Below are 18118 nucleotides of genomic sequence, written 5' to 3' on the forward strand. Positions count from 1 at the left end.
TCATTCAGTTGTCTAGGTCTTGTTCTTGTTCTGGCTATGACTTCCTGCTAGTATCTTCTGAGCCCAGCGACGAGTGCCTGTTTATGCTCTTCAGACAAAGGTCCTTTCCGTCTTCGGAAAGTTGATGCCATTTGGAAACCTTGATAGTTGTTTACCAATCTTCTGAATGCGTTCCTGTCATGAATTTCTTGGTCTGAAATACCAATCTGCCTCAGATCTTTTTCGCATTCCTGGAACCATCTCAGCCTTGTTGCCTTAGATTGAATAAAATTCCATATCCTTTTTGTTAGTTGACCATCAGTCATCCTCAAGAGATGACCGACCAGGACCAATATCTTACTCCTCCTTTAGCAATTTTGATAATGACTGTTTTTGACACCCGAATCTGAAAGTTAACTAGAAGTATTAACCTCACTTAACTATAATGCAGGATTATGACAGGAATATTTATATTTTCTTTTGTCAGACTCACTCCGTCAGTTGTTCTATTTAAAAGTTTAGTGTATTCACTTAGCCCTTGACCTCTGTTGGTTGTTAACTGAATCAAAACAAATATGAACCTGTTCCCTCAGTGGCATACACGGGGAAGTAGGGCAGGTAGAGGGGAGCTTGAGTGCTACCAGACGTAGCTGATCTGAATGGGAGGGGAAACTAAGTGGGGAAGCGGTGGACGCTCATGGATACTGATATTCTACACTGTTCATTTCTTTCTTCTCTTCCTCTTTATGTATCTTTTTGTTAATTAAAGCAGTATATTCTCCTCGTTCGATGTCTCATTTAATTTGCTTTTTTTTTTTGCTAGTGGCTTTACGTTGCACCTACACCGATAGCTCTTATGGCGACGATGGGATAGTAAAGGGCTAAGAGTTGGAAGGAAGTGGTCGTGGCCTTAATTAAAGTACAGCCCCAGCATTTACCTGGCGTGAAAATGGAAACCATGGAAAACCATCTTCAGGGCTGCCGACAGTAGTATTCGAACCCACTATCCTGGATGCAAGCTCGCAGCCGTGCGCCCCTAACCGCACAGCCAACTCGCTTGGTAAATTGAATTTGTTTCTTTCCTTTTGTGCTAAATAAATCCATAATTCTTTCATAATATCCTAAGCTTACCTTTCTGCATTATATGTAATACTCTTATATCTTTCTCCAAATTTGTAAATTTATGATTGTGCATGTATTCTCCCATTGCTGAAAACCTTCTATGCTTTACTGCGTTTACATGTTCTTTATACCGTATCTCCAAGCACCTTCCCGACACTCTGATGTACTAACTTTTGCACTCTTGACATGTTATACAATATATTCCTGAATTTTGATATCTATTAACTCTAATTCTTTGTGAATTGAACAGAATTTTGTTATTATATTTATCTTTTTTGAAAGTAATTTCTATGCCTTGTTTACAAAAAATCTTTGCTAATCCATATGAATGCCTGTTGTTAAATGTGATCACCTCAATGCTCTTCTTTTTTCCTGTTCCTTAATCAAGCTAGTTTTTGGTTTATTCATTATTTTATTCTTTATCCTATTGACATACTGCCTCAAATACCCATTCTTATTTGCAATATTGTGTATTATTTCCATTTCCCTGTCAAAATCTTGTTTATTTAGTGGGATCCTAAGTGCTCTGTTGATTAAGCTGTAAAATATTGCTTTCTTATGCTGCCCCAGGTGGTTGGAATCGAGTCTAATAATAGTATCTGTCTGTCTGTGTCTGTTTCCTGAAAATTTTGAATTCAAATCTCTTGTTACTCTTGCTTATTGTAACATCTAAGTAATTAAGAAATTTCTTTTCCTCAAACTCCATTGTGAATTTGATATCTTCATCTAAATCCTTGACTAACTCTAATAAACTATTTGGTTCTTGTTTCTTCTAGTCAATAATGAAAACATCATCTACACATCTCAAACAAAGTTCTAATTTAAAGATAAAAATTTCATTGTTCTGTATTGAAAGTATTAACGTTAAAAATTAAATAATTGAAAAAGAGGTTCAACCTATTCAATACATAAAAGAAAGAAATGTAGTGATTACATTCTTATTTAATAGTAACTATAAATGGGACCGGTTTCGACCCTAGTCCAGGTCATCGTCAGCCGTAAAAACATGTAAAACAATGCATATGAAAAAGAAAAAGATTAAGTGAACTCTGGATCGGTATAAGATGAAACATAAATTAACGATGGGGGTAGAAATTGTGAGTCACTTAAAAGAAAACAGTACGTAATATTAAGAATGGTAGTATGGCACACGCAATGATAGGCGAAGTCTCACAATGTTTATGAATATTGGAGAACGGTCAAATGGGTCAGTTTCCACATTCTGTCAGGCACCCTTTGTGTTTTTACGGCTGACGATGACCTGGACTAGGGTCGAAACCGGTCCCATTTATAGTTACTATTAAATAAGAATGTAATCACTACATTTCTTTCTTTTATGTATTGAATAGGTTGAACCTCTTTTTCAATTATTTAATTTTTAAAGTTCTAATTGTCAAATATTTTATTCGTCTCCAAGTGATCAATGTAAATATTGGCCATTATCCCCGATGCTGGAGATTCCATCGCCAGTCCCTTAAACTGTTTATATATCTTATTATTCAACTAGCTGATGAACCCGTGCTTCACTATGGAACTTGACATTGCATACAGAATTCTAGGTTAGATAGTGTACACGTTGTGAGTAAGATTGTATTAAATTGCATAGCTCTTAACGTTACCCCAGAAACGCAACAAGGAAGTCACCATACGTCTTTTCTCATGTAAAGACTGGGTTAGGGAATTTTCATTGTAACAGTAGGTCCTCTTGCCTACCATCGGTCACAATCAAGTTGGGGAGATTTCATTATAATGACAGACATTCACTATCCACCTGCCTTTTTACATCCTCAGAAAGACTGTCTCAGTGGTTTTCCCAACTGAAATCAACAAAGGTCATTACAATAACGTCAGTACGAGTGTTCCAATTAAAAGCAATGCCATCATATAAAATACTTGATCAAATGAAAAACCACACATTCTCTCACTTTTAATGAATGGTACTACGCTAACAGTCTAAGCTCCAGAGCTGGAATGACCAGGCCGCAGACAATCGTGAACACTCTTAATACTACTACTACTAAATGTTTTCTTTCCTCCCTACCATTATTAATTTCATTAAGTGTGCACACTGTTCATTCCAATCAGCTCCTCAGAGTAATGATGAACCAGTGTGTTATGTCCAGCAGTATCAGGAAATGCATGAACCAGAAGAATGGCATGCAAAAGAAGAAATTTATCTAATTCCCCAGCTATTTCCCGTCAATATTTAGGCAGGCTGTTATACTCTGTACGCAGCAGTAATCCCATCTATTGGAGATGAGAGGCACCATAAGAGACAAACAACATCACAACAAACCATGGTCAATATAATGTTATTGTTAATCTATTTTATGAGCTTTCAATATTATAGGCCTTCATATTTAGTTTTCTTCCGACTCTCAAATACCACACTTACCATAGTCGGTACGGTAAAACTGAATAAAACATAAAGGATCGGAAATTGCATTCTCCATAACTTTTGCTTTGTAGTACTTTTATGTACTCAGTTTTTAATTTTCTGCCATTTCTGTTTGTATGTATGTTATGTATTTCTATAACTTTTGTTAAATTTTAGGTGCCTTCCCCTACACTACCAATTCATCCGGGGTGAATAAAATTATTTATAGCCTAGACTGTAGTTACTTACTCCCTGATTCTACATACAAATTTTCATTCAATTCTGTTTACTCTTTTCTAATGGCTCGGCGTTTACATCAACTTAGCAACAAATATTAAAATTCATGAATATCTCTGTTATCATAGCCGGTACGGTAAAAATGTATACGACATAAGTGATTGGAAATTTATCGATAGGACCACTAATAACATAAATATTTCAGAATTAAATTTTAGGTCTTCCCCTAAACTACTATTTCACTCAGCGTGAATAAAATGATTTATAGCCTAGATTGTAGTGGCTCATTCCCCGACTTTACATACCGATTTTAATTAAATTCTCTTCAGCCATTTTCTTGTGATGCGCGTACATGCATACATACATACATACAGAAATGACGGAAAATTAAAAAGTGCATTTTCTTCTTACTGTGGACACGACCGATACAGAATTACAATTCTTTTTAAATTCTAAGCATTGTACAGATAAAACTCTTGTTATATATTTATAGAAGTAAATAATTATTGTCAAAGGTAAAATTCTCCCTTATAACTTCTATTGTTTTAGATGTACGATACTTACCTTCTCTGCAAATCACATCACCAACACAAATCTCCTTAGCCTGAGATATGATGTTTCCATCTAGAAGGCCTGCCAAACACTATCCAGGTATGGAATGAAAACTTCAACCAACCCACTACCCACCAAAATACCAGTGAGATAAAATAAAAGAGGATATACTGATAAAAAACCCCACTTATTAATAACAGGAATATAGCCTGAATTTTTATTAACTACAAAAAACACTCATATTCTCAAATACAGTAATAAGATACACAGCATAGCAACACAGTATTCAATTACCATACATCAACAGGAACATCTACTTTACTATCTGTCTTCATGTTCTAGACATTCATAATATATAAATAATAAACCTTAAAGTCTGTAGTAATAACCATTTCATTTTATAGATATTTACCTTCACAAATTACAAAATATTATGCACTCCAGAACCAATTCTATGTCAAAAGTTTGCTTCACTCAGCAAGTAATTCGTAGAGACTCTGCTTGTTATCCGATTAATCTGGAGTGAAGCAGTGTTTCTATCCGAACCTTCATTAAAAAAAACAAGCATATTGTGATCTTAGACAGAGGATGGAGTATCCAAACCATAGAGATTATTTTTCAATTTAAAAAACTCCACATGCACTGGCTGCTCTCTGACCATAACTGCCTTGATAAGACATACAATATACCTAGTACATATGACAGTAAATGTTTGAGTCCGTAAACATGAAGAGTACAGGGTGGCAAACAGTAGAAATCATGCAACAGCAGATTTTTGTAGTAAAAATATGTTAAGAACATCTTGCATTGCCTTTCATGTGTCCAAGCTCCTGATGTTTTTTTAGATTTTGCCACTACAGACTATTACCTTTGAAGGCTGGAATATATCTTTTCTACCAAACTCGATAGGTCCAGTCACTTAAGTGCGACCAGTATCCAGTATTCGGGAGATAGTGGGTTCGAACCCCAGTGTTTGCAGCCCTGAAGATGGTTTTCTGCGGTTTCCCATTTTCACACCAGGTAAATGCTGGGGATGTACCTTAATCAAGGCCACGGCCACCTCCTTTCCACTCCTAGCCTCTTCCTGTCCAACCAATGCCATAAGACCTATTTATGTCAGTGCGACACAAAGCTTCTTGTAACAAAATTTCTTTGGGACAAGGACTAAACGTGATGCCCTGAGACAATGTATTATCCAGACATTTGCCAGAGAAGTGGGCAACAAAAGTGAAAAATTCTAAAGAAAACACTGCTGTCAGCAGCACAATTTGAACCTCAGATCTCCAAATGATACAGCTTCCCCTTACTATCACATATCTGACTTAACTGACTGACTATGAAGCTGGGCAGATATAAATAACATACAAGCTGTAGCAAAAGAGCACCACACATCAAAGAGACAACTTCCTCTTAAATTAAAAACAGTAAAACATAATTCTTCATCTCAGCACCATTTAGCATTAAAATAAATTTAAAAAAACTGCATTAGCATATTGCACCTAAGTCAGAAATGATAAACAATATAGTACCAGTATGTTGTGTTTCCATCTATAGGCAAAACCCTCATTCATCAAGCCTACATCTGTCAAAGAATAGAAAACCTCTCACAAAGTCCCAAGCTATAACTGCTTAACATAAATTGCACTCTTCACCAAACATGAGCAAACTAAACTGCTACAAATCTTGGCCACAGTACACTGTAATGAATGCTTGTCACTCAAAACACACTTACAGTTTAATATTTTTAAATGTTTTTTTTGGTTTTACATCCAATAATTTTTATTGTTTATGGAAATGGTTGGAAATTTTTTCCCGAGGAGAGGGAGTCGAGGGCGACTGGAGTGGGACATTGATGATGATTATGATGATGATGATGATGATGATTTCCTTTACATGCCAGTAAATCTACCAATACAAGGCTGGCATATTTGACTACCAGTCTGGTGGCAGGGATCGAACTGGCCAGCATGGGCTCAGAAGACCAGCACTCTTTCAATTAAGCCACTCTGCCTGCCGGCTTGTTGTAAGATGAGACTGAAAAGAGGACCCAACAGGTTCTCAACTTGGGAGTGTGACATGGCAACCATGGACCCCCTGGCTGAGTTTGGCATTGTTTCCAGTTGTGCCAAATTGTCATCTTTCTATACACTGACTTTATACAGCAGCAATAAAGATGAATGGCAGAGTGAAGGGTACAGAATATTATTCTTAACCTGCTCATATATATATCAGTCGAGTAACTTTGCTAGTTCCAAGCCTTATGACGAAAGAGAAGGCTTGGTGCCTGGCACGTAACTAATAATAAAAATTCTTGCCACTGCAGATATTCAGAAGAGGACATTGGAAAACACCAAGGAGTACCCTAGATGTGATACAGCCTTGTGGCTTAGAGACCATGTGAGATGGGCGAGGGCTTCATCACATTTCTGAGTTACCAGGGTGCTGGAATTTTGTCCCAAAAGAGATCTTCAGTATGCTGAAAACTAAATGAACAGAGCAGTCTCATTTAAACTAATAAGCCATTTTGGAAACAGAAGAATCAATTGTCGGTGGCAATAAAGAAATGTTTTGACTAAGGAGGATGAAATAAACATAATAAACTCTCGATTTAACAGACTATTGTGGCAAAAGTTTTTCCGTAAAATTGCAAATTTTATGAACTGCATTGTCAATAAAAGCATTTCAGTGGTATTAGTATACTTCAATGGTGACAATTTTAAACACATATTTTACAGTGGGTTCAGCTCGGAAATATCCAACATGCTTCACTTGTTCGGATCCACAGGTAAATGGTAGTGTGCTGGCCTTTGGTCAAAGCGGTCCCGGGTTCAATTCCCAGCCACGTCGAGGATTTTAACCTTGATTGGCTAATTCTGATGGCTTGGAGGCCGGGTATGTGTGCTGTCTTCAGCATTGAAATTCTTCATCGATAGGGTTCCATCTTGTCTATAAGGTGTCAACTCAAAAGACCCACAACAGGCCTCTCCAGAGACCACACTCCATATATACACTCATGTACATAAAAACCACAACACCTTAAAAGACTACAGATAGGAAGTTCATATTCACAGGACATGTACATAAGTATGATCTGAAGAAAAGATAAGCATTTGAACCACGTTGGCCCTCGTTGCTATAAACGGACTTGTGACTTGAGCAGACATGCAGGATGCCTCATAGACGTATGTGAGAACCATACTGTCAAATGAGTGAGTTTGAAAGAGGGCGCATTATTGGCATGACAGAACGTGATGAATCCATCCGGGAAACTGCTGCTCGTATGGGATGAAGTGTGTTGGTAGTGCAACAGGTGTGTGCAGAATGGTTCACAGAAGATCGTAGAACATGACGAGATGGGTTTGGTCACGCCACCCAGAGAAGATCAACACCTCATCTGAAGGGCATTGCAGGACAGATCTGCATCCTCCTCAGCTCTGGTTCAAGAGATGAACAGTGTACACTACCAGGAGTGACAGTCTGTTGCTGTTTATTATGGTCTGGGTTACCAGCGAGTCGTCCACTTCTCCACCTACCTCTGACTGTTTGTTTGTTTGTTTGTCCAACCCTTGTCCCGTTTCCCTATGGGGTCAGGTATGAGGTGAGATGAATCTGTCGTGGTGGGTTTTTTATGACCGGATGCCCTTCCTGACGTCAACCTCATCAGAGGAGGTCCGCCTACCTCTGACTAATGTGCATAAACATGCTAGACTGCAACGATGTATGGAACGACATCACTGGGGAACAGGAATGGCAGCAGACAGTGTTTTCGGAAGAATCCAGGTTCTGTTTGTTTGAAAATGATGGCTGCATTTTGGCTCGCCACATATAGGGGGAGAGGCATCACATTGAGTGCATTCGTACAAGACATACAGCCAGGGCAGGGCAGGGCAGGGCAGGGCAGGGCAGGAAACTGTGACCAGTTTGACCTACGTGAACGACATCCTGCAACCCGTAGCCATACCCTTTCTGCAAGACACCCCATATGCCATATTTCAGCAGGACAATGCGCGACCACATGTTGCTGCACGAACACGTGTCTTCTTGTTGTCACAGGATGTCAGACTGTTGCCCTGGCCTGCCCCATCACCGGACTTGTCACTAATGGGATATGGTGAAACGACGGGTGCGGCGCTGTGACCCAATGCTAACCACCAAAGATGAACTCTGGAACCAGGTGAATGTAGCATGGATGGCTATACCCTGGGATGCCATTCACACCTTATATGCGTCGATGCCATCATGCATGGAACAAGTTATCACTGCCCATGGAGGACCCAGTGGCTACTAGGCAACAGGACACACGCTGAACCTAGGTGACTTGAAATGCTATTCGTTTCTGCAGAACATGCTAATGAATATGTCCTGTGAATATGAACTTCCTATTTCTAGTCTTTCAAGATGTTCTGTTTCTTATGAACATGAGTGTGTATGTGTTTCAGTTCCTTTCCAATTATATGCAATTTCCTGATAACCACTGATCAAAATTGCTGAAAGTGTTCATGATAAGCAGTCACCTCCGGATCTGATGAGGTACCTATAAATGAGATTGTGTCGCTCATGTGCTCCCTAATGATCAATAGTTTTGGAGCAGCTGAAACAGCTTCTTTAACATCTTGCTTTCTTCGTCAACGTCAACTTTCTGATCGCTCCATTGATCATCTTCAGTAATCTCCTCTTAGCTTACAATTTGGTAGCCTGGGTCACCTTGTCAATGTCTAGCCACTGTTCAATGTCATTACCGCTGCAATTATCACCAGCCATATTCAAAGTTGTTAAATAAATACGGCAAATAGGGGAAATTAAATATAAATTTATAATCGTTGTTGCTATCATTATTAATATTTCTTGTATAGGTATTACAGTTCTTTTAAAAACCATGCAAGGGTTCTTGAGCATTTAATGGTCTGCCTGTTATATTGGTAATTTTATTACTTAAAAACACCTTGTAATACGTTATATTCAGTGATAAAGGATTATCTAAAATATTGCCTTGTGTGACATAGATGGTTTGTAAATTCAGAGAATTTACTATAGGAAAGGTGTAAGGCAGGGCTGCTCTCTCTCACCATACCTTTTTAATGTATGCATTGACGCAGCCAAAAATAAGTTTAAGACAAATACCAAAGAAGTAAACTTAAATGGGCACCATATCAAATGCACTCGATCTGCAGATGGCATAGCAATTGTAGCTGACTCTGAGAAAGAATTATCTAAGATGCTGAATGTATTGTCACCGGCATTGTCAGATTCATGCTTAAACAGTAATGTCAAGAAGACCAAGATATTAGTTGAACGAATTCACACCAACATCAAGCTTACTAACACAACAGTGGTACAAATCACCAGTTTCTCTTATCTAAGAAGCCTGATCACCAATGACAACAGGTGCAGAGAGATCAAAAGGCGAATAACACTTGCCAAATAGGCGTTTAGTAATAAGAGAATTTTTTTTTTTTTTTTTTTTTTTTTTTGCTAGTTGCTTTACGTCGCACCGACTCAGATAGGTCTTATGGCGACGATGGGCCAGGATAGGGCTAGGAGTGGGAAGGAATCGGCCGTGGCCTTAATTAAGGTACAGCCCCAGAATTTGCCTGGTGTGAAAATGGGAAACCACGGAAAACCATTTTCAGGGCTGCCGATAAAAGATAGAGACATCTTTTAATCAGTGCAAATTTAGATTTTGGAATTGGGGAGAAATTTGGGATTTCTTCTGCATGGAGTGTGCTATTGTATGGCTGTGAATCTTGGACAATTAGAGACCAGGATTAAATGGATTGAAAAGAGAACAAACAAAAGCATTCTGGAAGAAATTCAGGGGAAGAGAGAACAGATGTTAATGATACAAAGAAGTGCTAAATTCACTGGCCACACAATACCTTTCTTACCAACCTGCCGGAAGGAAAAATCACGAGGAAGAAAGGCTGAGGACGACCGAGGAAAAAGTTCCTTCAAGACTTGGCACAGAGTCTTCATATTATGAAATGAAATGAGGAGCTGAGGACAGTAAAGAATAGTTGCATAGACAAGGCACTGACACTGATGATGACTACAGATAAGACTATCCTAACCCATATTCCAGACCTTTATGCCTGAACAGCACTAAATTTTTTTTTTGCATAATGTGCTTAAAGAATCCACAGGAGGTAATCTCACCATAAACAGGTGCCTCTACTAATGCATCATCTAGTTACTTTATTCATTTTATAGCTTCTTGCACATGTGCTCCATACAGAACATAGTTCCATCATGTGTTTAGAAAGTAATCAGCAGCCATTCTTGCAAAATGGCAACACAGTTGAATGGAGACCTAAGAGAACTTGGGTTTGAGTCCTGAGGATTAACTACATTTTCATCACACTCTTGGTTAAAATTTCATAACCATCATCATATCATTTTCACTTCCCCTTGTCCAGCTCTTGTCAGGTCGGGGTGTTGATGGCACTTCTCCACCATTCCTCTTCAGTAATTGTATTCCAGTCCACTCTTCTTTTTTTCACTGTTTTTGACAGAGTCCAGTTTTATAACCGTATCGGTCCAAATGTAAGATATTTAAGAATAATAACAATAACAGTAAAGAATTTATTTCTAAATGCTGCTTCATCCAACTTGAGGCTGCTATGTATCATCTCCCTTATAAAATTACTTTCTGTAAACAAAGCTTAGTCTTACATTCACAACCTAACATTAAAATAAAATGTCCGGCTGCATGGCTAAATAGTTAGCGTGCTGGTGGTTCGTCTACGGGATCCTGGGTTTGATTCCAGGCTGGGTTGGGGATTTTAACCTTAATTGGTTAATTCTGATGACTTGGTGGCTGTGTGTGTGCTGTATTCAACATTAGAATTCATCATAGATAGGGTCCCATCCTCACAGACATGTAGGTTGCCTATAAGGCATCAAATCGAAAGACCTACACCAGGCCTCTCTGGAGGCCACACACGATTATTATTAATAAAATAAAATATTATTAAACTATTTTTTCATCTCTCCCACTGTCTTTCTTTGCAGCATTTTCAGTGGGAATCTATGAGGTTTAAAAAAAATCAATTTATTGCTTTTTTCATGAGGGTTATAATAACTACAAGGATAGTTTGTAAGTTATTTCACTTTCATGATTGTTATCTGTATGAATGATACAGTGTCAAATTGGTATTTGAATTTAAGTAAATTGTAATTTTACAATTTGGTTACCTTCTCAAATTCTCTTGCAGCCACTTGCAAGACAGTTTTTTTACTATTTACTAATCATTAAAAAAATACACTGTATTGAAAGCTGAGGTTAAGAAGTTAAAATTCTGAGCAGGAAATTGTAATAACACTTTTAGAATGGATGGCATCATCAATAAATGAAGGAAGCAAGAAAGCCAGTGAGAGATGAATGTTCCATGTTTGTTCACATACAGGAAGTATATTTTGCAGTATTTATGTCCCTTGTAGAACATCACTAACATATCACAGGTTATGTTATTCTTGGGACCGTATTAAATGCAGATCACTTAATTTTCCCAGTCCATCAAAACCTCAGGGTCATCTTATATTGGGACCAATGTGATATTCCTTCTACATGAAGATGACAGCCCAGCAGTCCATAAGTCGCATTAGTAGATTATAGAGTAATGGTATGCTCTTACCATATTTAATACAGAGACTTACATGAAGATGGCTTCATGAATATAAACTACCACAGTGAAGGTCTTAACTTGAGCTGCATATTACATGTATGGAAATAATGTATTATCTCATCTCTTTTTATACAAGCATGGTTTCAGACTTAATTGTGGTAGTTTGTTGCTGTATTTTACACTACTTTGTTTCCTGAAGTCCATAAAATAAAAGAGATTGTGAGAAAGATCCTTAAAAGAGTTAACAAACCCAAACTTGGTTAAATCTTTAATGAATCCATCAACATTCTCAAATCGACTCTCCACTTCAGCTATTTTGAGCAGCCCCCTGAAAAGAAAACAGAAATATGTAATTAATAATAAAGAACATTATCTATCATATTTGGTTACTCTATCTCCATGTAGGAGACATTACGGCACACTTTAAGTGTGTTATTGTCTATCCGATATTGTGTGCAATTGAGGTTTACACCAATATTAAATCACAGATAACAGAACAGAAACTGAGCACATGTTGGAATTTTCACTCATCCAAGAACTTTACGCTTGCTGTTAAAGGCTGTACAAAATCTCGCTATCTCATTATTTTCTCGAACAACAAGTCTCTCATGTATGATTTTTATTTATTTTTATATTCATGAGATAATTTTTTTTTTTGCTAGGGGTTTCACGTCGCACCGACACAGATAGGTCTTATGGCGACGATGGGATAGGAAAGGCTTAGGAGTTGGAAGGAAGCGGCCGTGGCCTTAATTAAGGTACAGCCCCAGCATTTGCCTGGTGTGAAAATGGGAAACCATGGAAAACCATTTTCAGGGCTGCCGATAGTGGGATTCAAACCTACTATATCCCGGATGTAAGCTCACAGCCGCGCGCCTCTATGCACACAGCCAACTCGCCCGGTCATGAGAGAATTGGAGAATTTATAAAGTGTGTTTCAATTTTCTAAAAGATGTGATAATCAGTACTGCTTTTGTATTGCAGAAGTATGTGAGAAAACCATAGAAACTATGGAAAATCTGTGGTAGCTGGCATCTCTGATACAGGGATGCTGTAGTAGAAACAGCAAGGAAATGCTTAGGAACAACTGTGGGTGAAGATGGGAAAAATTAATATCTTGGTGGAATAAAGCTTGTAAACATGAAATCAAGGGGTATCAAAAATGGCTCCAAATATAAGTAGGAAAAAAAGTTGTAGTAAAATTCAAGAAGAAATCATGGGAAGATTTTGTTAATAACCTGGAAAGGATTGGTGAGTAGCAGGAAAACCTTTCTGGACAGTAATAAAGAATCATGGAGAGGGAGGGAAAAGGAAAATGAATAGTGTTTTGGTTAAATCAGGTGAACTCATTCCAAATCCCAGGGAATCACTGGACAGACGGAAGGAATATTTTGAAAATCTTCTCCATGTGAAAGGAAATCTTCCTGTTAAAGTCTTGAAAGAAAGAGTTCATGGAGAGAAGTAATTATGCTTGAGGAAGTGGAAAGAATGGTAAATAAATTGAGCTGCTCGGGGGAACACAATGGTAAGCGCCACCACGATGCATTTTGAGATACAGGGTCATTGATGCCACCTATGAGCAGCAGAATATACTACACGAGGTAAAAGTTCCAAATTCACTCAACAGATGTCAGGGAGAGGCACCATGGTAAGCGCCAGTGCTTTCTGCCACCGAAACATAATGGTAAGCAACAGATAAAATGGCTGCTGCTGCTGCGAGGGATCTGTGTACTTCTTCCGAGATGATAGCCACATCGGATGAGTTACTAGATGACGAACATGCTCTTAGTGATCTTGATATTCTCAACCAGGGTCCCGAGTACATTCCCCAAGACTCAGATGACTCATAGGTACGTAAATTTGCATATCTGTTGTATGTTTCACAAACACAATGGTAAGTGCATGTACATACCACATGTTCCAAAAATGTATGAACTTTTAGGTTGTAGTTGAATTACTACTGTTGAAGGCTTGATGGTGTGTATATGCATATTTCTTTATGTATATTGGTACATGTAGTAATAATCAGGTAATCAGCGAAGGAGATCGAATAGGCCTAAATAACAACCAGCCTGTTGCTGCCACAGAAGCCTGTCATGAAGGGGCAATCGAACACACGCAGAAGTCTTCTCGGAGAAGGTTGAGGTGCACCTCACAATGGAACATTAAGCAGAAGAGGCATAATAGAGGCGCGGAATATGTATCTTGTACAGGAAAAACTATAGATAAAAAGGATGTAGGTCCTAATCGCTACAGCCCTCTTGAGTGTTTTGAGAAAGTAGGTGAAAGCAATGTGAGGCTAATGTTCAAGACATTCTAGGAATTAGGTGACTAGTGTTCAGAATGCGTACTTATTGGGTGCAATGAAATGTAGTACAGTTGCACGTCATCGTAAGACAATTGGTGAAAACTCCCAACAAAACTGGACTGTTTCCTACTACGTAAAAGTTAATAGCAGTGATGTTAAAGTATGTAAGAAAGCTTTTCTTGCAATTCATGGCCTATATAATAATCGTGGTTATACTATACAAGACTGGAACCAAATGGTTAAAATTTCTACATCGTTCGTAGAAGTCAAGGCGGTTGAACATATAATTAGATCTGGTTTGGTGAAGACAGCACTTCTGTGAGGTCTCTTGTAGAACCAGAATATCACAGCTACGTTGCTTACACATTTCAGCTAGAAGCGGTTCTTTATTTCCAGAGAGTCCTTCAATATTTAATAAAGTTATCACCAGAGGTGGCTTTGATAAAAGCTGTTTATTCGTCATATCCATTATATCACAGTGCTTCGGTTGTAGAAGGATCAGCCGCTGGAATTTTCCTAACATTTTCTTCAACCTCTTCACATGTGCTCCCCTGTGCTGCCACTGCTGTGTCATCAGCGTAGATAAATTGCTTGACTTCGGCAAAAACTGGGTGGTCATTAGTGTGGATGTTATAGAGCAATGTTGTAAGAACACTTTCTTGGGGTAATCCATTTTTTCGAGTTCTCCAACGGCTGTTCTTATTTTGAAGAGAAACATAGAAACATCGACTTTGAAGAATGCATTCAACGAATTTTGTAAAACCATAGTCCCTTCTTGTTTGATACACTTTATACACCAATCTCTTATGATTAATGGTATCATATAAGTTGTGCTAAGGTCTATGAAGGCAACACCAGTCACTTGTCCCTGTTCGTAGCCATTCTCTATATGTAGTGTCAGATTGAGAACTTGTCCACAGCATGATCTTCCAGGTCTAAATCCTGCTTGTTCAGGTACGAGAGCTTCATTTACAAGAAATGAAATACAGTTCAGTGCCATTCGCTCAAGGATTTTGAAAAGATGACACAACAGAGAAACAGTTCGGAAGTTCTTAGGTTCATTTGGTTTCCTGCCAGGCTTTAAAATAGCTACACGAGCTTTCCTCCACATCCTTGGAATCTGGCAAGTGGAGATGCAATTATTCATGAAGTTGAGGATCCATTTCAATGTTTCAGGCTCAACTCATTCACTCCCGCTGCCTTATTATTCTTCATGTGGTGAATCACTTCTTGCAGTTCAGCCAGTGAAAAGGGAGTGTTTAATGAGTGGTTTCCATCTTGAAGTTCACGTTGAAGGTTGCCCAGGGTGCACCTGATTGTTTATCGCAATCTTCGAGGAGGCTCCTTCTGCGTACTGCAGCGGGGAGATGGTGCGGAATGACATTAGAAGACAAATAAGCTTGAGTGAAGCTTTTAAATGTAGGAATGATCATGAAGTTAGAATTAAAGAGGATAAATTGGTGCATATATTCATTTATGGGAAGAAGAATTGGGGACTGGAATAATTTATCGCAGGAAACGTTCAATACATTTCTCTGAATTCATTGTAAAGACTAGGTAAACAGTTGATAGGAAATCTGCCACCTGGGCAAAAACCCTAAATGTAGATCAATGATGACTGATTTTGTTTTGTTTGTTTGTTTGTTGTTTAAAGGGGCCTAACAGCTAGGTCATCGCCCGATGATTGAGTTACCTGAATCTCTCCCTTCCATTTTAAATCTTTCAGTAAATTTTCCATGTCGGCTATACTATGAACAACAAAGGTGGAAGATTACAGCCTTCTCTTGCCCCTGTAACTACTTTGAACTGGGAACTCATTTCTAACTGTGACCAGATTGTCACCGTAATAACCACCACCACCACCTAATCTCATAATACTTCACATAATACTACACATGAAAATCTGGTCCCAATAGCCAATCTGTGTTTTGAAACCACTATCACTATCACCACTGGCAATATCCGGGCACTTGATAGCATACTTAACCTAAACCACATTGGTTTTCGTTCAACTTACTCTCCACAATTGTCGCACTCTCCTTTCCAAAATGCCTGTGAACACCTTGCATGGTATGCTGATCAATGTAGTTGTTGTAATCCTTCCCGTTTCCTTGCTTATAGACAGTGCAAGTACTACTACTTTTGTTCACTCAGAAGGTACCTTATGCACATTCCGTGCACAATGACAAAAAATAAAAACCAGGATAACTTGCCCTTTTTATGGATACCTAAGGTGTGGAGGTAATGCGTTTTAATATCATAATGTGTAATTCCGAACGTTCGTTGTCTCCATGTTTTTATTAACGCAGAGTATGATTTGTTTGGCATTTCTGAAAACCGTAAAAGTAGTTATTAAGATAAAACCAACACCACCATTATTATTTGATAGGTACGTTGACGTATAAAACAACTGTTATGATTGGATTATTTTTGTCACATTTTAAACCTACTTCTCCAAAAATGACCTATATTGGCCAGAGTTACAAGATATTAAACAATCACTTTGTTAATGATCTCGCCTGTTATATTAATAGCAACAACCGTGAATATTTATTTACCAAAGTAAATTAGTGTCCTCATCCCAAGGTAGTGCAGCTCTTTCTAGGCATGTCCCCTGTGGAGGTGAATTGTATATAAACATTCTCGCCATTCTTAAATCTCTGGCAGTACTGGGAATCGAACTCGGATCCCCAAGAGCAACAGCTAAATGTGCTGTTATGCTGGAGGACATTCTTAGCTACAGAACACAGACATATCACATGACTGATCCTTGCTTCCAATGCACGGGTCGGACATATGAAACTGTTCACCTATTTGTGCGACATCATCGGAACTGCAGTACGCTACGGAGGTGGAAATTTCTCAACTATGAAACACAGATGTACCACATGACTTTGGTGCGTGTTTTCATTGCGTGGGCTGGACAGACAAACCTATTCACAAATTTGTGAGATGTCTTCGAAGCTGGAGTACAGCCTGTATCTGCTTTGAAGCGGAATCGTTGTTCTTCTTGGATGAATTACGTTGGGGGGATTTTATATGCAAGCTTGTCTTTGTCATTTAATAGGAATGAAATGCGTTAGGTAAAATCTTTGAAGGATCACATAAAAACATGTATGACAAACAAAACCAATGATGTGATCAATAATAATCTGATGCATCTGGTCAGAAAGAAAGATCAAGAGAACAGACAATTCATTACTTTATAACTTTTCATTATTATTATTATTTTTTTTTCAAATTTGGTCATTTCTATGCAAAAATAGGTTATATCACCAGAAGAACCAACAAAGGTTACGCTGATGCTGGGTACCAATGATATTCATCAATGTAATTAGAATACTAAGAGGTAGGCAATTCAGGGGAGCTGCACTAACATTGGCTGGTGTGTGTGACATCACCCTGAGGATAGTGCTACTGCCAGATTCAATGCATTATGTGTTAAAGGGTAGAGTTAGCTGAGTGTTTTTGAGTTAAAAAGGATTGAGTTAGCTTAGTGTTTCTGAGTTAATCTTGTTAGATATTTTAATTACACCCCACTTAGTTATGTATCTTTAGAGGACATAACATTTCTCATTTAAAATTAATTCAAAAACAATAACATTTTATGAACAAAGTACTTGAACTAATATGCATATAAATGAATTCAACACTTTTTAACTTAACAGAAAGGACAGTTAATAACCAACTTATTATAGTTATTGCAGCTTCAAAAGAAAAATACAAGTTATATAACATGTAGGTTACAGGAAATGCACTAATTTAAGAATATTTTGTTATACAACTAGACTTATGATCCATTGGAGAATATTATTAACTCATCTTAAATGATGATAATGCTACCCAGAGAAGATTCTTCTTCACAGCATTCTTTCGTAAAATGTCCATATATCTTTTCTGGTTCGTCTAATCCTAATGAAT

At 38.1% G+C, this 18118-nt stretch overlaps 1 protein-coding gene across 1 annotated transcript in view; it reads right to left on the reverse strand.

Annotated features, from left to right (window-relative positions):
- Nucleotides 1-8156: 8156 nt before the first annotated feature.
- Nucleotides 8157-18118, reverse strand: part of LOC136866054 (ribosomal RNA-processing protein 8) — a 55279-nt gene continuing 45317 nt past the window's right edge. Inside the window, exon 5 of the mRNA XM_067142691.2 lies at nucleotides 8157-12217. Coding sequence (XP_066998792.2) covers nucleotides 12007-12217 — 211 coding nt within the window. The 3' untranslated portion in view covers nucleotides 8157-12006. The remainder of the gene's footprint in view (nucleotides 12218-18118) is intronic.

The sequence above is a fragment of the Anabrus simplex genome, chromosome 3 (assembly GCF_040414725.1).
Source record: "Anabrus simplex isolate iqAnaSimp1 chromosome 3, ASM4041472v1, whole genome shotgun sequence".
Classification (NCBI taxonomy): Eukaryota; Metazoa; Arthropoda; class Insecta; order Orthoptera; family Tettigoniidae; genus Anabrus; species Anabrus simplex.